General features: G+C 33.5%; 1 protein-coding gene and 1 non-coding gene across 2 annotated transcripts in view; one reads left to right on the top strand and one right to left on the bottom strand.

The window, feature by feature from the left end:
• LOC139687781 (uncharacterized) overlaps positions 1-15,944 on the top strand; it is a 519,942-nt gene extending 503,998 nt beyond the window's left edge. The window contains exons 15-18 of the mRNA XM_071585075.1: positions 828-1,010; positions 2,397-2,501; positions 8,506-8,748; positions 15,771-15,944. Coding sequence (XP_071441176.1) covers positions 828-1,010; positions 2,397-2,501; positions 8,506-8,748; positions 15,771-15,944 — 705 coding nt within the window. The remainder of the gene's footprint in view (positions 1-827; positions 1,011-2,396; positions 2,502-8,505; positions 8,749-15,770) is intronic.
• An 8,036-nt stretch (positions 15,945-23,980) lies between these two features.
• On the bottom strand, positions 23,981-24,062 carry TRNAL-AAG (transfer RNA leucine (anticodon AAG)). Its single transcript has one exon. It is a non-coding gene; the product is annotated as a tRNA-Leu (tRNA).
• Positions 24,063-25,942: the final 1,880 nt, after the last annotated feature.

The raw sequence follows: 25,942 nt of genomic DNA, 5'->3' as shown, positions 1-25,942 counted from the left end.
CGTAAAAGACGTAAGCCATGCTAAATGAATCATAGATAATTGGTATTCCAAATTCAATTATACAAAGGACATTTAAGTTGTGTTTTCATTTCGATGGATTTTTCCAAAAATGAAAGCAATCTCAACAAATTCTCAAACTTATTTACTCAGAGATATGAAGTTCTTAAATATTTTTGGAACCTTCTTTGTATTAAATGTATATTTTATACAAAAATATATTACAATCATTCATCCATAAACTCTCCTCTTAATCACACCCTGAATGAATTTTCCCAAAATTGAACAGATAATTCTCTTTTATTTGGGGTGAAATTGAGTCTCTCTTAAGTTCTTTCTTCCACCTAACCCCTAAAATACATGATCAAATGAGACCTAGCCTCAATGAATCCTCTTACCTTAAAACATAAAATTATGAAGGTTTATGAAAAATTTTACTGCCATTTTTGGGAAAAAATTACATAAATACATGCATAACAAATGTACTCTTGCTAGAGTATAAGATATTGACTCAAAAGTAATCGCAAATAAAGTTACATGTGCAAAATCCCAGTTGTTAAATAGGTAAAAAGAGATACCAATGAGTTATATCATGAATGTTACCTTCATTCTACATCAACTTTCCTGTAAGCATTAAGAATCCATCTAAGAATAAGTTAATTCAAGAATTGAGAAAATAAACATTCCTTGATTAATGCAAAATTGCCATGGAAGTGCAAAAAGTACAGTTGCTAATCAAACACCTCCTCCTACTTGCACTTGCCATGGCTTATGGGGCATTGTTTCAATGCAGTGTATTAATTTTATTTCTTATCTCTTGTTCATGGCAGTTCTCCATCATTGAGTTTGATTCTGAAACATTCCGTATATTATTGGACTATCTGCACACTGGTTCATGTCCATTAACATGTGCCAATATTCCGGGCCTTATATGTGCAGCAGAGCACTATGACCTTCCTGAGCTTCTGCAAGCATGCTTTCATCATGCAAAGCAGTTCCTAAGGACTGAAGTAGTAAGTACTTCTATTACAGAAAAGTCATCAAATATTTTATTTAGATATCATTTGACATATTTTCATTATGCATCATCAAAGGCTGATAATACAGATATTAATAATCATCTAACAATGTATAACATATAAATGAAGTTCTCCAGTTTTCATTCTAAAATATTATATCTAGTTTAAATAATTTCAATAGATACCACGGCAGTAACTTTTAACAGAGTCGTCTGCTATTATGCATTGAAATGCATAAACATGTAAAAATTATTCTCTTTGACTGATTTGACTGTAACACAAAGCAATCATTTCAGAGTGTAAAAATTTGCCCTGACTGGGATTTCAAACCCAGATCCCTTGCTGTTTGGCCGAGTGCTTTAGCCAGGTATGCTATCAAGGCATCCTATAATGCTCTTAAATTATGGGGGATTTAAAGGAACAAAATGTTGTGAAGATATACCGTGTATACAATGTCACAAGCATTTGTGGTGGTGTGCGATGTGCCACATTCCACAAGGTTAAAGCCAGCTTTAAACACTAAGGGTGTTTTACCTTTGGCAAATTCCAAGAAACTGTGGGAGATGCCGCCACAGTAACTTTTTAATGGAGTCTTCTGCTATATGTGCATTACAGTGTAATGATTTCAGGGTGTAAAAATCATTATCCTTGACCAAGATTCAAACCCAGATCTATTGCATTGTAATGAAAATATAGAGGATGACTCTGTTAAAAATTTACTTGGATCCTTTTAAACCCCAAAATTTTGAATTGTACGAGGATATCTTGGTAGCATAACTGGATAAAGCACTTGGCAGTGCACAGGGTTCTGGGTTCGAATTCCAGTCAAGGCAAATGATTTTTATGCTTTGAAATTTCTGCATGATATCTCGTGTTTGATACTCAAAACTTTGTTTGCTAATATTACTAACTTTATTTTCCTTTAATTTGGAAAAGAGTAACTGCATGACTCTGTGATATTATAAATACTTCATTATCTCCAACTTGTAAGTAATTAAAGCAAATTATGAATGGCAACAGTAATGATTAAGTATGATTTACAGCAAATTAATCATTCTTTCCTAGAGAATGGTAAAATTTTCACAGTTGTTATACATTAAATTTTCCTATATATAGGTTATAAGTTGTACATGTATAATTTTTATATATATATATATATATATATATATATATATATATATATATATATATATATATATATATATATATATATATATATATATAAGTATTCCCTTTTCCATAATTTTAGAATAATTTAGAATTGTAGAGAGTGTCTTGACTAATTTCATATGGTTTAGGTTTTAACTATACAGGATTCATAGTAGGATATCCTGTAGGATTCATAGTAGTATATTCTAGCTATCATTCATTATTTTCTAGGTTTGCATTATGCTATGTTCATTGGAGAACTACTACTGGAGATATACCTCAGCTTCAGAACTAGTAAACATGATTCTTGCCTTTGTGGAGACACGAGCTCATCAGGTGAGAGAATAATAAATTTACTGATGACATTATGTGGCTCAATTTCATATAGTTCTGACCAAAGTGGTATAGCTAATTTTGCAGTTTGATTAGCTATACCAGTCTCATCTGTACTTAAGTTATAAGTTAGCAAAACTGACTTACCCTTGAAATATTCCTAAGTTTGGTTCCTTGATAATTTATATTTTGCATATTAAGGAAAATGTAGTTTTAGAAAGAAATTATGTAGTTTTTTTGCCAACTATATCCATTAATAAGAAATTCAAAGACCCAAACCTTTCTACCTAATTCATAATTTCTACCACACTATGGCACAGGGGGTTTGAATTCTGACTTCTTATCTCTAATGAGGCCATTATATATAAGAACTTTATTTTTCCATAAGTATGCATCACTCTGGGAACTCACATTTTTTATTTGCAGAAAAATCCAAACTCATATTTTAGCCCACATATTTTATCTACATCTTTGGGTCATAATCCAACTGATAGTGCAAATCTGGGTATAACTTCACATTTATCACTACCAAAGTTACTCATATGAATCTTCCATTAGCTAAATATTAGATATCTAAACTAAATGTATGATTCATGGAACATTCTAATCCAGAATGCAAATATGTTGCAAAATCGTTGCTAATTCATATTAAGTCTCTAAAACAGCACATCCCAAGTTACCTCAGAAAAGCCTTTTCTTTTAGAGAATTTCAAAAATTTTAGCTTTAAAAATATAGTCCTTCATGTCATTCCATCCTTATTATTATTACTTTCAAGAATGATCCTGCAGGGCACAGAATAACAAAATAAAAATATTACAAAAATATATGGCATCTTTAAGTATGATAATTATTATTCACATTCTCCAAGTTTTAAATGGGCATAATTATCTTCATGTGTTGACAAGGTGATACAGGCATAGAGAAATAATACAGGCATAGAGAAATAAAGAAAAAACATATTGATGTAGAGGAAAATAATGAATAATTATTTCGATTGAGAGTTTTGAATCAAGTGTGGATAACAGAGATATTGAAAGGTTGTTGGATGTTGAAAACTGATAGAAGAATAATGGACAAGTAGGATGTGGGGAGAGAAGGAACAAACATCAAATGCATGAGGAAGAATAGGAACTATCAGTAACCAAAGAAGGAAATAAGGGAAGACAAACTGTGTTTATGTTATTCAAGAGGTTTTTATAGGTACAGGTTTTATAGGTTTTTATAAATAGCAATCATGTTCAAGCATGAAACAGGAATGTATGCAATAATTTTCATCCACCATCTAAAAGCTAGATAATGTGATAGACAACCTACTGTACGAGTATTTTACATGGCTAAGTATGGTTATTGTCCTTGAAACTCTAGCATACATACACAGACCTATTATTTTATATCCCCTGTATGACCTTACCCCACCCTAACTCTCTCCTTCTCTCATATCTCTTTTCAAACTAATGTCAGCAAAATTTTCAACTATTTTAAAGATATTTTTAGTTCTCACACTGATTTTAGAATGGAATTCATAACATCTCAACCTTCATTGTTTTTATCACCTTTGAAGAAATATATACGTATTTATGAGTTTTTTGTATTTTTTTGTGTGAGGGAGAGAAAGCCAATGAGTGAAAGTCCATAAAACAGATAATAACAACATATAACAAGATATAACCGTCATTACGAGCAATGTTCTTTCACCGGTTGTATCTGTTTAACTGCACATTGCTCGTATCCTAAGGTAGCGACAACCCACGTGTCACTGGTGTAACGCACAGGTTGCATAGGTAGCAATGGTTAATTGGCTGACCGACCCACCTGCTTCGGGTTCGAATGGGCTCAAATTCGCAATAGGTTTAAATATGAGCGTGAGAGTGTGAACCTTTTTTTTGTGTGAGATAGGTGAACCTATTTTTTTGTGGACTAAATATCATTTTTGGCCATAAACATAAATCTATTGCAAGGTTATACCGATAAATAATCCTAATGTTTAGTTGTTACATCAAAATTTTTTAAAAATTTTAAGTCATATATCTCATAAAATTGCTGCCTAAAATACAGTTTTGGTTAAACGTTCATTGTTTGTTGTTTTTTTTAATTTCAAGTCATTATTGTTTCTAGAATCAACAGATTCTCTTTATTTTAAGATGCCCAATGGTGAAGTCTTAAATTGTTTTGGCAGTTATCCAAATATGGAGAAAAAGAAACATTAATAAATATGGATATCATATCAGAGTGACCATGATAAGCTAATCAAACCTTTATGGCTTATTGATAGCAGATATATGATTGATTTGCTGAATTTACGAGGGTGGGCTGAAAACTAATGCACACATGCTTGTAGACCACAAACAAAAACAAATAGCAAGATTGGGCACAAAGTATATTTCAGTACATTTATTAAGTTCCAAATTGATAGATTTATTTTTCAACATAGTCACCGTAAAGGCTAACACATTTCTCCCACCGTGTAACAAGTTTTTTCATTCCGTCACTGAAAAACTCTTCCGACTTTTCTCAAATCCAGGACTTGACAGCTGCCTTCACCTCATCATCCGAGGTATAATAATTACCCTTAGAGTGTCTCTTGAGTTGAGAAAAAAAATAAAAATCACAAGGCACAAGTTCGGGGGAATAAGGAGAGTGTGGAATCAGTTCAAATGTCAGGTTTTGCAGAGCCTCTCCTTCACTATACTGAGGAGTTTCAATTTATATCTATGTTAGCATTGTTAGCAGTATATTAGTAGAGCTGGGAAGATAAAAAATAAGTATTTGCGCCTGAAAGGATATGGTTTGACAGTGAAGTTATACAATTTGTGCATACATAAATATATTATACCAAAAGTTGTTGCATGCCTTCAACTAAATTTGCAAGTAGAAACAGCCATTCATCTCAGACATATTATCTCATAAATCCATCTTTCTCCTCGAATTACCATGAACCACTTGACCAGAAGGTTGTTAATCTCACATTCAAATCTTACAGCTATGTAACATAATTGCCTAAAATTGCATTACTTGCATTACCTGCATATTTTTAAGGCCTCATGACAGTAAGATCTGTTGGCATTACCATTTAAAAGAAAATTTATTGTCCTAATTCTGACCTAAAGGACTTTGGTGCTGCAAGATCAGTATTTTAAACCACTTTGTTACCATTCAATTTGAGAGTAAAAGAAAATGTGAGATAACAGGTTTGGAGGAGAAAATGATCTTTCATTACACAGGGTATCATTTGCAAAGAATGTGGTCAAAATTTCCCTTTATAAAACTTTGTAATAAGTATGACAATTTAGTGAACATTTTGTTTTTACCCAGAGGATTCTCAGAATAACCATTACCATAAACAAAGTAATCAACCCAAAGGTCGGTTTGTTAGGGGATGGTAGAGTTCACCCAGTACTAAGCCCTATACGGCATGTGAAATTCACACATCAGGGTAGGGTGGCCCTGTGTCGGTTATGGTTTTCCAGGAAGATCTAGGACCTGAAAAATCACTTAAGCTTGGGTGGAGCTGCAGGTGCCCAGAGTGCCTTGCCCAGGAATCGAACCCGGGACCCTCTGGTCAGCAGTCCAATGCTCTACCCCCTGGGCTACCGCGACCCACGGTAGTAAACATAGTGTCTCAGAATAAATGAAGTATTTCTTTCCAAATAAATTTAAATCCAGAATGTATGATTATGACTTTGATTGCATAGGTAAATATGATGCACACTATTATTTTTTGCATTTCATCAAAATTGTTACTGACCCATTTAGTCACATACCATATCATCATAGTGTCAAATAATTAAGAAGTGGAGTAAATAATAATGGGTTGTATCCCCACCCACTTTTTAGTGACACCAAGGGTTATTTTGGAAGTATTAAATAATAAATTTCTTTGAAGTTAGGTTGCACTATTACTTGCATTATGAACCAGAGTTGTAAAAATGAAGGTATGTTCAGTGTTTCTGTGTAAGAAGTTATGATGTTTATTTATATTTAACACTTCAGATTAATATTATAGCACAGTGGATTGATAATATCTATTTATGTGTTGTATTACATTTTGCTAAACCTCTTGAGTTCCCATCATAAATTGATTGGCATGATACGAGGTTAGGGATCTAACATACGACTTTGAGAGCTCACTAAACAAGGATAATTTTTTTCCTTAATAGTCAGCAGTAAATTATATTTGCAAATGTTTAATTAGCAAAAGACTAAAAGAACCATGAGAATTGAAATTCTCCAAATTTTTTCCTTTGAGACTGGAGATGCAATAAAAGCCCGGTACACTACCCTGTCCAATAAATACTTGAACTGAGGTCATAAAAACTTTATTTTGCAGAATTTAGCCTACATCGATTTTTTCCCCTTCAAAGTGATCTCCATGCATTACTATGTACTTATTCCATCTTCTTTTCAACTGTTTGAAGCACCCTGAAGGTTCTCAGTAGTTAGGCTTTTTAGTTTTCTCGTGGTTTCTTGATTTATTCTGTCCACATCCCCCCAGTGATGTCCCCTCATCACATTTTTGCATTTTGGGGATAGGAAAAAGTTGCAGGGAGCAAGATTTGGCAAAAAAGGAGGATGATCAAGGATGGTGTTTGAATTTTTTGCCAGATACTGGTAAAGGATCAATGCTGAATGTGCAGGTGCATTGTCCTGGTGAAGGATCCATCCATCACGTTCGGTTAAAATAGTGTGCACTGTAAATTTTCCTAAATTCAGTTCATCAGCTATCATTTGGACAGTTTTCAATGATCGGTAAGGAAAAGGGACCGCACATGATCAATGTTGTCATCAACACAGGTGGGTGAAGGATGTCCCAGCCTTGCATCATCTGTGATGTCTTTTTGGCCATGTTTAAAATGCATAATCCACGTGAAAACAGATTTCTTCTTCAGAGCATTATCACCGTAAACAGCTGTCAACGTTTCAGTAATTTCTTGATAACTTTTACCACACTTCACCAAAAAACTTGATGTTGAATGGTTGCTCTGTGATTTCGTCAATTTCCAATTTTGACAAAGATTAAAAAAATGACATTAGAAACTGGCATAGCTGGCACCATTTGCAAAGCTCGACAATCCACCAAGCACAGATGTCCCTTTGGGTCTCAGGCAACTAGTGCCACTAGTGAGTGGAGCTATAGTCCCCGTCATGGCTGCCAGATGACACCAGTTTGCTCATTTATTGTACAGACCATGAATATGAAGAAATTGGGATATTTTCAACCAAGAACCACCCTCCTCTAATTGTATTTACTTAAATGTAGAAAATTATGAGTTTCACGAGGAATAGGAGGGAATATAAATTGGAAGAAGTTCAAAACTCTATTTTTATAAAATTAATGTTCTCAGGTCACATGTTGTGGTAGTTAATTTATGAATGAATTAAATCATTTAATTGGACAATAACTTTTTATTTCTCTAACCCATATTTCAACTTGCATGAAAGCAAAAATTGAAAATTACACAATTATGTAACAGTCAAAACCTGGGTTAGAAAATAAAAACGTATTTGTAGACTTTACTGAATTTATTTAATTAATAGATATAAATTTATTAATAGTGAGTACACAAAGAGAGAATTATTCATCCAATCAAAGCAAAGGATGTATATTTTTGTTTTGGTGACATTAAAATTCCTGGCAGAATAAAGATTACCCCTGATGCCATATTTTGTCGGCAAAAACTGTGGAAGGAAGACTTTTATGAAATTAAATAGATATTGATTAATTATTAATATATAATAGAAAGAAAAACTACAAAATATTAACACAAAACATGTCAGTCGATATTTTGTATTGTGTCTCTCCCACTTTCACTGGTTTGTGATCCAAAGTGACCATTCCCAGTCACACTCACATATTCATTAGGTTTACACTTATTTTACTAATTTATAAATACATACACTGTAAACCTAAGCATGTGTGTGAATGAGTAAGTACTATATAACTTCCAATGAGTTGTAATATCCTCAAAAATTTCAAAATTCTATGAAAATATTTTTTCATTATTGCAGTTATTTAATGATCCTGAGTTCCTCACACTCTCTGAATCAATGGTGCAAATGATCATGTGCCGCAACTTGGAAGTTGCTGAGGTCAGAAAATTTGAAGCAATGCTTTTGTGGGCAAGAAATCGAATTCGAGTTCGCTCAAATACATCATCAAAACTTGATGCCAAGTTGGAATTCAAGTGCATTATGGAGCGGTTGGCTCGTGACTTAAAACTATACAGAATATCTCCTCAAGAGCTTATTAAGGTCAGTATGCTAATAATATGCATTATTTAAAAAAAAATCTATGCTTTGCATAAAGGTTACAGGAAAATTTTAATAAATTTTTCTTCACATTATTATGATCTGAAAGGAAAATGTATCCTTATAGACATAGTAGAATGAAACAATATATTTCAATTTAAAACTATTTCATATGCATCTTAATGTACAAAATAAAACATAGCTGAGGTGAATACACTTTCAATATTATACAATTAGGCCTGTGCAAGGCGAGTTGGAAGGCTAGTGTAGATTTCTGAAAAGATAGTTATAGTGTAATATACAGTGAAGGGGAAGAAAGACAGTATGGAGTAGCAATAATATTGAATAAAAAGGTAGGAAGAAGCATAGTTAACATAGAGTAGCTATGAATGGAAAGTATTAGTAAAAGTAAAAGTCAAGCGAAGGAACTCAGTCACTGTTCAGGTATATATACCACCAGGAAATCATATGAAGGAAGAAGTTGATATGGTATATGATTAGTTAGCGGATCATGGTTGTTCCTGGAGGGAAACATTTGACAGCTATGAGGGATTGAAATCTGGCAGTAGGTGAAGGGAGGTATGGTAGTGAGTTAGGAGACTATAGTTTAGGAATAAAGAATGGCTACATGGAGAAAGAAATAGAGTTCTACCCGAGCAAGTGGTTAATCATCACCAGCATTTGTTTTAGAATCTGCAAAAGACAGAGGTACCCATGGAAAATTCTGGCAGGACTCAGGAATGTATCAGTTAGGTTATATAATGGTTAGGCACAGATTTAGGAAGAGCGGAATCAATTCAAAGCCTCTTGAGATCAGATAGATAAATAGTCATCTTTGATTTGGGGTGAGATTGAGACTATGGAGTCTCTTCTACCACCTAACCCCTGATGAAGACTAAGACCACAATTTAGTACTCATGAAGTGTAGTATCCAATTCAAAAAGATGAAACAGAAAAAGAGTTTAGGATATGGAACATTGGGCATTGCCATATTGATAAGGAAAGAGTATCAGTAGGCTGTAAGGAATTACATGAGTTAGGAAAGGGAGCTGGGCACTAAAGATGAAAAAGGGGAACACATAAAAAAATGGTGCTGAAAGTCTCAAAAGAAATAATAGGGACAGTAAATGGGAAAAGGGAAGGAAATCATAGAGTATTGATGAGATAATTAGAATGATGAGCGAGAGAAGGAAATGGAAGAATATTAATGCAGAGTTAGGCAGAAGGAAGTATAAAGAGTTCAATTATAAACTGAGGTGAGAAACAAATACCGTGAAAGAAGATTGGTGGAATATGTAGTACAAGGGCATGGAAATTTTACAGAGAAAATATGAAATTAGTGTGTTGTACAAAAAGGTGAAACCACTGGCAAGAAGGGAAGGGAATAAAGGGAAAATCATTGAAAATAATCAAAAGATAAGCCAGAAAAATCAATGCTTGAACAAGGGAAAATTCTCAATAGTGGGAAAAAATATCAATCAATAAAGAAATAAAGGAACACTAGAGTAAAGAATGGGTCGCAGTAGTCCAGGGGGTAGAGCGTTGGACTGCTGACCGGAGGGTCCCAGGTTCGATTCCCGGGCAAGGCACTCTGGGCACCTGCAGCTCCACCCAAGCTGAAGTAATTTTTCAGGTATCAGGTCTTCCTGGGAAACCATAACTGGCACAGGGAAAGGAACTGGCCCCCCTACCTGATGTTTGAATTTTCACGCGCCGTATAGGGCTTAGTACTGGGTGATCTCTACCATCACCTACTAAACCGACCTTCGGGTTGATTACTGTGTTTTTATAGTAAAGAAATCAGGCCAGCAAGTTTAGACATAGAGAATGTGACATAGATGAGAATAGCTTAGGTCCCATGGTGTCAAGATAGAAAGAGCATTGAAAGAATTGAAATCAAATAAGTCAGTGAGGATAAACTAGATTCATGCAGATCTACTTGAAAGTTAGAATGCTATGAAGTAATTCATAGCATTTATGATGGAGGAATTTGGCCAGAAGACTTCATCAGGTCAGTGATAGTTCCCATTCCAAACAAAATGGAGTGAGTTGGGTGGAACTAATAACTCTGAAAAATAGGAGTAGTTTAGAGGGATAGGAGGTATATCTTCAGCCTTTACTTGCCTTAGATGCAAGTGATGGATGGAGAGTTGGGATGGGCAGTTGCAGGAGGACAGGTAAGACGGTAGTGGAAGGGTCCATTATCACCTTTGCTTTTCAACATATATATGAAAGAAATGGATGAAGAGGCATGGGAAGAACTGGAGGTAGGAATGAAAATCAGCAGGGAATTGATAAAATCTATTTGTTTTTTGGATGACCAAGCTTTGCGAGGGTAAAGTGAGATGTTCTGGCAATGAAAGACTGCAATTTTCAGTTGAAAAATTATTTCATTTTTCTATACAATCTTGCTTGACTCTAAAACACTTGGTCCAGTATTTCTCCAACATCAGTATTCCTTCCTGGAATTGAGAGGCTGGAAGGCTGTGAAAATATCCATCTACAGCCCTCTCAACTTCTTCATTGGATGCGAAACACTTCTCGGAAACAAATTTCTTCAAGTTTGGGAACAGATGCTAGATCTGAGGGTGCTAAGTCAGGAGAATATTCTTAAAAAGTGTTGGATACATATAGCAAATAAATGCTTAAAGCGAAGAAGCTTTCATAAAGTGAAGGGATATTGATGACAGAGGCATTGAGGAAAGACGTTAAGAAAAGGCTTGTCAAAACTTTAATATAGAGTATGGTTATGCATGGCGTGGAAACATGATGATTGAAACAGGATGATAGGCATAGATTGGAGGCTTTTGAAATGTGAGAGGGGAGAAGGATGATAAAGGAGAAGTGGACCAAAAGGAGAACTGACAAGGGGCTCTAGGCATGGTAGGGAAGGAGAGAGGATTGTTGGATGAAATCAAAAAGCGGCTGGGGAGATGGACTCAGAATGTTTTGATTGGTGATAGAATGTAGAAGACAGTGATAGAGGGTAGAATGTTGAGCGAATGAGGAAGGGGAAGGAATAGGATAAATATGTTGGATGGAATGGAGGGGGAAAGAAGTATGCCCAATACCTAATTACTAAGAATATCTCATTGATGATAAATGTGTTTCTTTTTATGGACAAATGGTGTTTCTTTTTGCTCTTTGTAATTATCAAATGATTACATTTTCTTCAACATTTCTTGGCAACTCTCCAAAGCATTTAAAATTCATTGCAGTTTAGTAGATTACTGTAAAATCATTATAGGAGAAGAAATTAAGGAAGAGATAGCAAAATTAAGGAAGAAATAATAAACTCAAACACCCAAGATCTGTATCCAACTCAAGCTTATAAAAAATCTTAAAGGAATAAGGAGAAGTCACTAGAGTCCTATGTGATATAAACTACATAAATTACTAACTGCAGCCACTTGAGTTTAGCCGTATGCTAAAGTTAAAGGCAGGAGGCTAAAAAACACAACTAGTGATTGTCACTTTCATGGTTGGGCTCTGAAGAAAAGAAACAGACTCCACATCATTTTGCCATGCATGCAATCCATTTTCTGCATAGGAGGACATTAGATACTCCACCAAGCTCACCGTGTATGGTAGAACAACCTTACCCAAATCAGAACCATACTGCTGAAGTGAGAACAGCTGATCAATTTATTGAATGCTGTTGTTTCTATTCATCCTTTCACCTTTTTGCACTCCTGTTTACTCCTGTGATCCCACATCATTTGATTGGGAATGGTATATGTAAAGATAGGGAAGGGTAGTCATATAAATGCATCCATTATCAATGGCAAATATTAACATTAATAATACCTTTGTACATCAATCAATATTAAAATATAACCGATGTCATCAAGCTTGTGCAGGAAAAATGAAAAACGTAGATTATCTTCAATGAGAGAGCCAAGAAAAAAATTCTTGGAATGTAACAAATTATGGACTGAAATATAGCGTCACAAATACCTTAAGAATAAAATTCTTCAATTAAATTTAAAGATGTATTTCTTTGGTTTGCAGTTCTGGCTTCAGTAGGAAGCACTCAAGATATTCCAATGCCTAAATTGTCAAAAGATTAGATGTATGTCCTTGCTTAGTCTTAATTAGGTAAATCAATATTTCATTTCTTTCTAGTGTTGTACTCTGTATTAATTCAATTGGAGGTTATTACAGTTATTTATATGTACATGCTTAGTACTGTCATAGGCTTTCCCTAATAGAAGAGTTATATAACATTACTTAGACTTTAGGCATGCATTCCCATAGAGACTATCTTAGCACTGCCAGCCAACGTAAATGATTAGTATGTTGAAGCTACATAACCATGCTACACTACAGTATAAGAATAGCACTAACTTCAGTAGTAGTAATGGTACATAGAATACGTGAATAATTCAGTCCCTTCAACTATCATTGCAAAAATACTTTGGATGCTGTTTAAGCTATATCATTAAAAGATAATCTAAATTGTGCATTTACTTACCCAATAATTATGCATAGCTCTAAGGATTTTATTCATACAATGTTTTCATAATGCCACCTTTAGTAGGTGAAAATTAATATTTGTGGAGTAAAGATTCAATTTCAAAACATTATTATTGAAGACATCGGAAAAAATTGCGGTGAAGTATTAATTACAACCAAAAATGAGTTGAAAAATATGAAATAAAAAATAAATTGTTTACAACTACAATGTTAAAAAACAGCAAAAGAGATACATGCATAAATGCATATTATGGCATGTTTATATACATCACCTTAACCCATTTAAATTGAAAACTTAAAATTCTCATCTAACTGATTATTGATCTCCATTAAACTTTTGATAAGAAAACAAGAGATTAATTTTGCAAAATCTAAAGGCTTTAACGAATTAGTTTTAGATAAAAATATGACTATTATAAATAGATTTTACATTACCTTTTCCCATTTTCACAATAAATCACAAGAACTAAGTTTTAATGTAGATGAGCAAATGGCTTTTATTTCATTTTATTATCCGTCCACATGCCTATTAATATGAGAAACTTATGACCTAAAAAATAATGTGCTTTAACCAGGCTTTAAACTGGCTATTCTAATTACAACCTTGCACTTTTGACAGTACGGGGGTACCATGGCATCTTGAACAGTGGAATTCTAGTTTAATTTGTTGCTTAGGGCTTTCCCCAAGGAAATTCATTGGAAAATGGTGTTACAACAACTTTTCATTTGTTCCATAACTCAAATATTAGCTTTAATCTATATAAAAAGGCCTGTGGTGCATTTTACACAACTACATTAACTTGATATTACTTGATATTTTCATTAATTTCATGAAAGAATTGTATTTATCTGGATAGCATTTGTATACAATGTAATTCAATAACATAAAGTTAAGCGCAATGCACAAAATTATTGCAACTCTATTGATGGAAGGATAAGTTTTTATATATTTTAGTATGTCACAAGGGTAAAAACAATATTTAGTTTGGTAAGGAACTCTAATGCATGAATTTAATGATGTAACATGTTAAGATATCACATTATCAAAATTCCTGGTCTTGCAGATATGGTTCAATCAGCCAATAGTAGCAATTAGTGGAGTGTAAATTTTTAAAGTGGTGATGTTTTCACGAGAGGATATATTCTCTTGGCATGTTATAGCAGCTGATGTTTTATATCCAGCAATATGGTTTCTCTGTCTTGACCTAATTCAATGAACTGTAATGTCTCATGCACATATACAGAATGTTTTGAGCTACACAAAAATGAATGTAAGAATTCAACTTTGAAATTACAAGTTTTAATGATAAATCTCCCTCATCCAAGAGGAGTTGATAAAATTTTGAATCAACATTTCTCCTTAATTTGTATAATCACATTTCTGAGCCATTATGGATTGGAAAAGCATTTCATAATTAAGAAGTGTTTATTGACTCTAGTGTTTTGCTGGGGAACAGTGAATTAATTGCTCCCAAAAAATTCTTCAGTTTCACTATTTACATTATTTACAATTTTAAGACAAACTAGATTGATCAATATGCCATATGTTTCTTTTAATTGATCAATATGCCATATATTTTCATCTGTATATGTTTCTTTTCATGCCCAAATATGAGTAACTTCCAAAGAAACTGCGGGAGATGCCGCAACAGTAACTTTTAACGGAGTCATCCGCTAATGTGCATTTCAATGCAACAATTTCAGAGTGTAAAAATCATTCGCCTTCAAGTCGATTGATTTTTACACTCTGAAATTGTTGCAATGAGTAACTTCATTTGGAATTCTACATTTTTTATTTTTTTTCGATTTGATGTTTTATATTTTGACCAATGTCCAAGAGAATACAATGGTGCCTTTCTTAGTTAATATTGGTGCAAGAAAATTGGAAAAAACAAAGAAAGATAAATGATATGCATTTGTAGGTAGGGAAAGTGCTGTTACTAAAATATCTTTGTTCAATTTACTGTGGCAATCTTGTTTTCAATTATTCCTAAGCATTGGGAGAAAGTTATAATTTTGATAGCTCTTTTTTTTTATAATTAAGTTACTCTCAGAGGCATTTCTCTAGAGCTTCTGTCTGCAAATTTTATGGCAAAGAAATTAGGAGTGTTACACAGCCAAAAGGTGGTCATGTCATACTAGATGTGATAATCCCATATTAATCAATGATTGTGAAAATCCCTGTTTGCTTTGCTATTAGGAGCCACATGGCTCAAGCAGCATATTAAGTTTATAATCTCTCTATTTAACGCTAAGTCATTTAATCAAATCAGTTCTGATCTTTTGCACAAAGGTGGCACGATTAAGAGAAAAAGTAATGATTATCATCAAATCCTCATAATCATCTTCTATCCAGCAGAAAATTATAGGATTTATTTTAGCATGTAAAGAAGTAGATAAGTCAGGTTTTAGTAAGAAAATATTTTGACAAAATATTATTATATACTACAGTGAAATAATTTCAACAGCACTTGGAGATTAAAGCCATTGACCTTTACTAACTAGGCCTACACATATATTAAATCAATGATTATTTTCTTTCTTTACAGGTGGTGTTACCGAGTAAAGCAATTAAAAATGAACGCATACTTGAAACATTAATGTTTCAGGCTAATTCAGGGATGTACCGTATTCAGGATAGCTACATAGAGGCTTGTCAGCAGAGGCTTCAAAAGCAGGATTCCAGATTTAGTGAGTGGGACTCATTTGATTATGGGCTCTGAATTAAAGAAGAATCTCGAGCAGAGAATCTAGGAGTGTGAAGTTATTTTTACCACCCACAATGGTCGTCAACCATTTCATATGAAGTGGTTTAAACCTTCCAGGGTTTCCTGTGGTTCACTTTCGCATTTATATTATTAAATCAGATCTGTGGAGAGTAATCACAGCTGAAATAATGTATACCTACTATGGTATTGTATGCAGGTAAAAAAATCTCTCAAGTAATTACTTTAAAGATCTCAAATTTCTTCCATGACCTGGCTGAAAAAGAATTCAATAGCAGGAATAGGCCACATGATACACTTGAAATGTTTTCCCTCTGATGGACTGCTGATTCATATCCTGTTTCAGCTGGTCGTCACTATACATCCAGGGAATTTGATGAAGTACAATTTGGTCCAAGTCTAAAAATGCACAAATGGTTCCACCAAAGTGTTCCCCTTCTACTAAGCAAGTGAATGCAAGAACAATTTTCCAAAGTTTTTTTATAATTAACTCCACAGGAAGCAGCATGAGTGTACAAGTTATTACAGTTTTGTGGTAAGTGGTCCATTCCTATGGATGAAGAGTGAATTAAAAAAGATGATTTCAAAATATTTATTTTTTTTGCATGCCAATACCACAGGGCTGTATTTCCTATGGGGTTTGGCTATAACATATTTTTCCACTTGATAAAGTGAAGTGAATTTAAACAGTTAGAATTTGTAATCAATGAAAGAGCCTGAGCGTATGACAAAGTTATCCATGCTGCACCGTTAGTACTATTTATGGAAGAAGAGGAAATAGGATATCAAAAGGACCATAGACAGAGGGCATTGGTTCATCTTTTTCTTATACACTAACTACCTAGTAAACAGATTGAAAGGAAACCATTTTTATGTACATTTCCAAAATTGCCAGCTTTTTCTGGAGAAAAAGGCAAGGAGAACAATTTTTAAGCTTAGCTTAGGTATCATAATGTTTCAGAATGATTGAGATGGGATTCTGTGATAAGATGTAAAATGAAAGATATGGAGTTTCAGATTTCAGTTACTTTTAATGCCCTTTAATCACTAAAGGTATATCTATAACATGTCACATCAATAAAGTTCTCCCTTGAAATACCATGATTATGATTATGCTCTAATGGAACATTAGAATGCAAATGCACAAGATTAATTCACACTGCAGCCAAACAAATTAAAGTTTGTTAAACATGGATTCATTTACTTATCAGCTATTCCATTAATCCAATAACTTTACAGTTTATGTTTCTAATTTTCCTAAAGTGATACATAACTTCCATCCAACTACATTCAGGATAAATCTATTTATGTAAATAAATATGTATTACCTAGTTACATCAAATGAGTATGGATATGAATTTACATATTATAATGGGAAGTTCCTGATTAATAGTTTAGCTCTGGAACATTAAAATGTTTTGCAAATAATCATGGAAGTACTAAGAGATATACCACAGTGGTCTTGATTGTATATTAAGTTTTAATGCCTCCAGATTGATTTATTCCTGAAATTCATCTAATGAATGGATTTGGTAGTTTTGGTAGGTACTTTCATCTTTCAATTATAATTAATTATTTCAACAAATGGGTCATTAATTAAAATTAATGATTTTATTATTTTCTCTTCTGTTGGGAATGTTAAATGTTCATCCCAATTTGATGAAATGAAATTGTTGGATCATATAGCCACCAGAATTTATAAAAAAATTGAATCTAAGAAATTCTTTCATTAGCTTGAAGTATTTTTGAAGAATCTACTTTCTTATTGCAGTTGTTTCCATTAGCATGAAGAACCTTAATATAGGCATTTCATGATTACAATCAAATTCAGTTACCCTAAAATCCTGATGGAAAGAAATATACTTGCAGTGCCGTGGAGTTTTACAATATTTTTATTGCAAGACTAAGGCTATTATCATTTATGCAAAATCTTAAATTAATTTTAAGGTTTCACCTTCAAATTTATCAACCATCCATTTCATTTTTTGTTAGAATAAAATATTATTGAAATAGGGTCGGTATTGTGTTATAGGAAATTTTTATTACCTGTGAGTATAATGGGCTTCTCATCAATGGGAATTGATTATTGAAAACATCCACTAATTTTGGGAAATATCCAGAAACACTTCTGGCTTTTTACACTCAAAAAAATAGTTAACCTCTGATAAAATCAAAGGTTCTTCAAGCAGCCCTCAAATAAATACTATTTCTCTTTTGTCAGCCGTCTTGATAAATGCTTTATATACTGTTTTTATGTATCATTCATTGGTATTAAGCTGGGTGCTACTAGAATTTGGGTTGATAGGTGGAGGAACTATAATGTAAAAGAGTGTATCATTGATGCATATTTATAAAAACCTGCATTGTAGTTGTATATAGAGTGCATGGTAACTTCCCACACAGCACAGGTCCATCCTCTGTGTATACAATGCATACCCACCATGGATAGCTACAATTTATATTGGATGTACGGATTTTAAATAATATACATTAGACTTCACATAGACCTTTCTCATTTGCAAGGAAACAAATGTATCCATTGCATTTCAAAACGTCACAATATCCATGGTCACATGTGGGTTTCCTCCTATATGATACCTCCTAAAATAACCATTTGATATACATTACACATACAGCATAGAGGTTCTTTGGGTGATGAAAGTCAAAAACAAGACTAGCCACCTTCATTAAGATTCTTTTATTACAAACTTAAGTTGAGACAGCAGCAATCATATCACTTACTGGGTACATAGTATGTGAAAGTCTCACGGATGTGAATAATAATGTATATGAAGTTAGCATTAGTGAACAAAGACAAAAACACAGAAATGCCCAAAAAAGAAAATATACTCACTAGTTATCAAACTTTCTGTAGTCCAAGTCATCTTTCTCAAGGAAGAGAAAGAAAGAGTTCTTTCCTTCTCTTCCTTGAGAAAGGTGGCTTGCACCACTGAAAATTCGAAAACTAGTGAGTTTTTTCTTTTTTGTGTTTCTGTGTTTTTGTCCACTAATGCTAACTTCATATACATTTTGTATGCATATATATATATATGTATACATATATATATATATATATATATATATATATATATATATATATATATATTTTGTCTGATGATGAGTGAGTCATGGATAATGCACATCATGCTTGTGTAGTGGATGTGTGGTGTAGATTGTGGAAGTATGTTGTATATACATTGGGTATTTTGTGTTGTGTGGGTTCATTCTGTTTTTAAAGAAAAAATCTGATGTATTGTGGTGTGCCTACTGTAAAGAGATAACCTACAAATTCCCTGGTGTTTTAATGTTATGCCTATAGCTACTGTAAACCCTCTCTTTATTTGAAAAAGCTATCAATTTATTTAATTGTTTCCTCATGGGTGTCAAGAAATATAACTTAACAAAAGCACTCAGTGAAGGAGATGAATAGCCACATTTTCTGTTTGACCTTGCCAGTGATTAAAGGAAATGGATGAATATAATTCATCCTCATAATTTCATGTGGCATTCCTGCTCTAAAGAAATTTACTTCTTCTATGCTACTCACCATTTGCAAAATCAAAGTTATTTATTTGAATATGTGGAATATTAATTAACAAACTTTCTGTGCTCCAAAGTCCATTAAAGTGGGGCAGTAAAAACAGTGTGGAAATTAATGTTTTTAGAAATATTTCATTTAGTTTCTTTCAATGCGGATATGAAAGCCTTCATCTGACAAAACGATTAACTATACTGCTGCTTGCATTATGGGAAAATATTTCTGAAGTGGTCCCATACTTAGAAAATTATTTCTAATTTAAGCATATTCATTAAGAAGTAATTATAGAAAGTGAAATCAATGTTCCCAAAATGGTTATATATGTGTATGCCAGAACCGTCTGAGTATAGAAAAAGTTATTGTAATCACTGAAAAAATTTCAACTGATCAATTTTGTTCAACATTATACTTATGAAAATGTTAATTACTTTATTGCATTTTGCAATTTATAGGAAATTATGTGTGAAAATGAGTTCAGTATTTTATTTGAGTGAATGAATTATCAGCTTCAACTACCTGAATATTTAAAATGAAAATTGCAATATAATTCCATTATAATACCTAATCATAAAAATTAATTTCAACATACAATCAATGTAGCACTGGCTTCTCACCAAAGGTGTGTAAATGCTGACTATTAGATTTATAGAAAGTTGCGTCAAACAAGAATACATATATGCATATATTTTCATCTACATTGTATGATGGACCTGTAAAAATTTTGTATGTCAAAAAGTGTACAATTTAAAATAGCTGTGGTAATGTGATAACTTTGTGGTTTTCTGTCCAGTATGTTCTTATACTGAATGTCAATGAACATATGTAGCCTTAATTTTGTTAATCTTATATGAAATATTATTTTCAGTAAGTTATTATCAATGTGATAGAATATTTCACACAAAACAAACTGAAGTTACAATTTAATGCTATGGGTGCTTTGACATAATAGTAATTTATTAAGCTATTCTATAAAATTAAATAATTTATGCATACATAATTAAATTCACTATTTAATTTGAAACCGAGAGATGCAGTGCTTTAAAGGCTGCTGCATATAATGGCTATGCATAAATGCATTATTGTTTTGAAAGCACAAGCATTTACCATAAAATAAAATGGGTAAATATTGTTTATGCAGATATTGAATATAAGGCTTAATGTGGAACTCCCTACATTAATGTTCCCCATATATCCAAAAATAAACAATTTATATCCTGAGTATATATGGGTACAATAACCAACTCATAGCATGTTTTATACTACATATTTTCTAAATTTATTTCTATCAAAAATTAACTTCCAAGTTGGGCTATAATTATCATTTTGATAGAAATGACTGGCACAATTTCAACAATAATTAAGATCATCTGTAATATCAACTCAAAATTTGTATGGGTATAATGTTCTCATGTTGATTTCCTATTACTACAAATCCATTATGCAGTCAAATGCCAAAATCTGGAGGATATAATTAGAGAAATATGGCAAGTTAATAGAAATAAGCACTATTTATTGGATTTCAAATACACCAACCAAATGAATCTTTGGTGTTCTGGTAATCCAAGGAAATATTATTGCCCAACAAAACCTACATTAAATGTTACAACTAATTTCACGGCTAAATCTAATTACATTGAAGAGATGTGAATGCTTGGTGTCAATAATTATTACTTATACCCAACTTAAGTAGTGCTTTTTAATTCTTTTGGGCATCAAGAAATTAATATAGATAAATATATAATAATATTGATTTAGGCCCTTGAAAATTTATCGAAGCAATTGCAAAATCCATTGTCTCAAGACTGAATTTTTTTTGTGATGTACAAAATATTGGCTCCATCTTAGCTCAAGTTATAAGGTGGAATACTTTGCAAAATAAATGCCCAAAGTCATTTCGTTTGACTTGAAATCCTGACTAATTTTCTTTGTTTTTACTTATAATGTAAGAGCCTTTGGGTAGATGAAAAGTATTACTTATTAGAAAAATAATGTAGCCCATGCAAAAAAGTATCATGAACAGTGTTTAGATAGAATTTTATTTTATTAACTTTATTTATTATTCGAATTGGTGTAAGGTGTGTGATTTCCATTCTGTTTACTGTCCTGGAGTGAAAGTGTAGCCCATGTATGTGTAGATAATTAAGGACTGCTTCACATAAATATGAAATTGTGAGTAGTCAGTGGATTCCATAACTCAACTCCTTGGAGCATTAGAGTGACAATACTATGCTTTGTGCTCCAATCTTTGTGTATTCATTTGGTTATGGGTCACACAAGTGTGTTTCAGGAAGCACACTGTCCTTAACCATATGAAGAGAATCAAGTGTCTTACGTCCATATGTCAAAAGGCACATGGCTATTGTTGTTCTGTTGTTTTGTCTGTTTTGCTGTGATGTCTATTGTTTGTTAAAATTTCCTGCAATGAGAGACTTTTCTACCTATTTCAAGATGATCATCTTTGTAACATTAACTTTTCTAGGATCACACAAGTTCAGAAATGTGTGCCATCTTTTCCTACCAAAAATTATGAGTAGGAACTGTGAAGTATTGTATGATTGTATTGTGGTGATGAAAATAAAGTTTATTTAGATTAATGTTTATATCTGGAGAATTTTGAAAGTGAAATTGTTTATTTTTCAACATCTATTGAAACATGTCCTCCATGAAAGCTAGCATTTCAACTTCTATTTAAAAAACCAGAACAAAGTTATCAACCCGAAGGCCAGTTTGGTAGGTGATGGTAGAGTTCACCCAATTCTAAGCGCGATGGCTTGTTGAATTCACACATAAGAGAAGGGGGGCAGTTCCATTTGCAGTGCCAGCTATGGTTTCCCAGGAAGATCTGGCATCCAAAAAATTACCTAGTTTGGGTGAAGCTGAGGATGCTCAAAAAGCCTTGCCTGGGAATTGAACCTAGACCCTCAGGTCAGTCGTCTAACCCTCTACCCTTTACTAACTTAAGAATCACCAAAGCTAGGATTCATCAGATTTATTTTCTATCAGTTGATTTACATTGATGTACCTAATGAAAGTAATGGTCTCTAACAGCTGTAAAATATATATATATATATATATATATATATATATATATATATATATATATATATATATAACACTTTTTGAAAGTCTCACAGATAATAATAATGTATAACACTTAGCACTAGTGGACACAGACAAAAACACACAAAAGAGAGACTCACTATTTTTCGAATTTTCGGTGGTCGTGACCACCTTTATCAAGGAAGAGAGGGACAGAACTCTGTCCCTCTCTTCCTTGTCCCACACCACCTTTATCAGAACTCTGTCCTTCTCTTCCTTGATAAAGGTGGTCACGACCACTGAAAATTCGAAAAATAGTGAGTCTCTCTTTTGTGTGTTTCTGTGTGTTTTTGCCTGTGTCCACTAGTGCTAAGTCTTATACAATACATATATATATATATATATATATATATATATATATATATATATATATATATATATATATATACATATATATATATATAACCTGAAGATGATACAGTGTATCGAAACCATGGTCGGCAATAAAGTTTTAACTGTGGAAAATTGCAACGAAGTTTTCATTATGTCTCGATTCCACAATATCACGCCTGACTCTTCACTTTTCAGGAGTTTTAAAATTACACCATCAATTAAATTGTTGCCCAGCTGAATATTATTATCAAGATTGAAAATCATTAGACCAATTCATTTATCAAGAAATCATTGAAAATTCTTTGGCTTATTGTGTATAAGAAGAGATGGGAATTATATCATCATTGGCCATCCAAAGGACTTTAATTCACAGTAACAAGATATTTCTTGCTGTAAGCTCTTTACTTCCATTGATATGCAGTGTTTCAATTCATGAAATGTGGGTATGGAACTTCTCTTATCACATGTTAACCTCTTTTAGCAGTGTATGGCAAAGATCAAAAATTTTTCTGGATCCACATTGAACCAGGGTGTTGTACAAATGTGGGTACAAGAATAATTGTCAGTGAATCTTTTGTTTTATTGCTATTGCATAGAGGCATGGGTGTATTAGAACAATTTTTTTAAACTGTAAAATTCTGTTGAAAATGTACTCTGATGGAGAGATGTTGAAGGGCTATTATATTGTCAGCTCCTGATGCGAGTTTATAGTAGAAAGGAGCTATGGTTGCTGAAAATATGCACTCCATATGAGCTAATAGCAATTGAACAACTGATATTTTTTGTCCACAATGGATATTCAATGAAAATCTTAATAAAAAACTAGATTATTTATTTCATGCACCACTTGAGTAAGTATGCTCCTGGAGTAGATACCGGGATTTCGGGCATATGTGATGAACTAGACATCCAAAATTCTCTTGGTGCCACGGACGTCACCAGGACTTTACCCTCAGATATTAGATGAACAGCCAAAAAAACAGGAAACAGTAATTAACCAAAATCTAATACTAGTTAAAAAAATCGTATGCTAAAAATAACATAAAGTGGAAGCGAAAAATTTTGGCAGCGGTGGGATTCGAACCCACGCCTCCGAAGAGACTGGTGCCTTAAACCAGCGCCTTAGACCGCTCGGCCACGCTACCACTGAGCATTGTCAAGTCATTATGAAACTATTTATTCACATATAGCGTCTTTACATCCCAACCTAGGTAAGTATTTAATATTTCTAGTATTTATGTGACATATATGTGTATGCGTGCAAATATACACTATACATATATTTATTCCATAATTATACATTTCTATCATTTGTCAAATTATGTGTCTATGCCACCAAAAAAACTTTGACTTTCCCTTTCATTGCGTCGTCACAGGACATATTTTGTAGTACTAATAGTGGTAGTTTAAGGATAGAGCTAAGATGATTTGCGCCATTAGGATGGATTGGAAAGACGGAGAGTAACCCAGCGTCGGCATTAACCTACTCAAAACGAAAGTCGCCAAGAGGTCTGCAGTTTAACCTCCCGTCTGACGAGCGTCGTACGCTCCCCAAGCTTAGATCGCCTTTAAGCTCCCCAAGTATAGATCGGAATAGCACTGAAAAACATCTGTCATCTCCATGGTTTAATCATGGTGCCTGGGAAGCCAGTTAGCCACCGCACCATGCCGATCCCCTTGGAGTGTTACTGAACATGAATGATTCTGTGACGACGTACCTTATTATACCCTACCTACTATACTACGGTCCAATTTGTATTTTGTATTTGTTGTGCCAGTGATGTTATATACTGTAATAATTCAATCCATTGCATGCAAATTTACTTTGGTTGGCAACGGACCGCCAAAATTTGACAAACAGAGGAATCAGTTAAGAGAAATCGATTAAATATTGGAAATACATGAATATTTTTCTTGCTAATGCTAACATTGTCTACATCCTGGGTAAATATTAATTATCGATTATTGTTCCGCTTCGCTATGTCGATATATATAGCCCATGTAAATAGGAAGGCAACAACTTTCCCGATTAATGATCCAATTACTAGGCGAACGTTCGTTCTGTGCTAACTGTTGAAAAACACCTACCGAAACTAAATGTCAGAGGCATCTCGAGTGTTCGTCTCCCAATTCGGTAAAGATTCTTAATTCAGTCAATAGTTCTTTGCTAGTCCAATAGTACACACTGTAAAGAAACCAATATAATGAATCGCAGAGGAATTTCCACCAATTGTCCCAGATGTTAATTTAATTTTATCAGCGTGATCACAAAAATTCAATGCCACCCAATTAGAAATTGGACAGTGTCGAATATCAGTTTGGTATATGTTAGTTTAATACGGCGAGCGTTTAAATGGCTGCTGAATATTAACAGGTCAATATTATTATTATCGGTACTAAACCATTGGGCGATGGTTTCGCGTTATAAACACTATTGAGGAAGGCAACGAAAAACCACCTCGATATTAAACCCAAGGTTTTCATGATGGACGGTATCGAGAAAAGAGACCTTAAAACGACGGGAGGCGGCCCAATCGGTCGTGCCCAGCCGCGGGAGATTCAAAGCTTCCGCAGTCTTCACCAGGAAACCTCTGCAAAGCAAATTAGACAGAAGACGCAGAAGAAGACCGAATTGGTTAGAATAGGAACTTGGATTGTTAGAACAATGTTGTGGACAGGAAAATTAGAAATTAAAAAGCTAGAGTTGGAAAGAGGAAATATAGACCTATGAGGTCTATGCGAGGTGAGACGGAAGGATAGCGGGGATTACTGGAGTTATAGTAATAGAGTGTTATATAGCGGAGGGTACGAGAGTCAGCTAGGGGTTACCATAATATTGAATAAAAAAGTAGGAAGAAGCTTAGTGAACATAAAGGAAGTTACGAATAGAATATCAGCAGTAGAGATAAACGCAGAACGGGCGAACTTGTTCATTGTTCAGGCACCTGCCACCAAGCAATCATATGTAGGTAGAAATAAATAGGATATAAAATCAATAAGAGGAAATAATCATGTGTTCCTACAG

Source organism: Hetaerina americana, unplaced genomic scaffold (genome assembly GCF_022747635.1).
Source record: "Hetaerina americana unplaced genomic scaffold, ioHetAmer1.1.p SCAF_2, whole genome shotgun sequence".
In the NCBI taxonomy this organism is placed as follows: Eukaryota; Metazoa; Arthropoda; class Insecta; order Odonata; family Calopterygidae; genus Hetaerina; species Hetaerina americana.
Note: the sequence above shows the minus strand (reverse complement) of the source record. Positions and strands in the feature narration are given on the sequence as shown.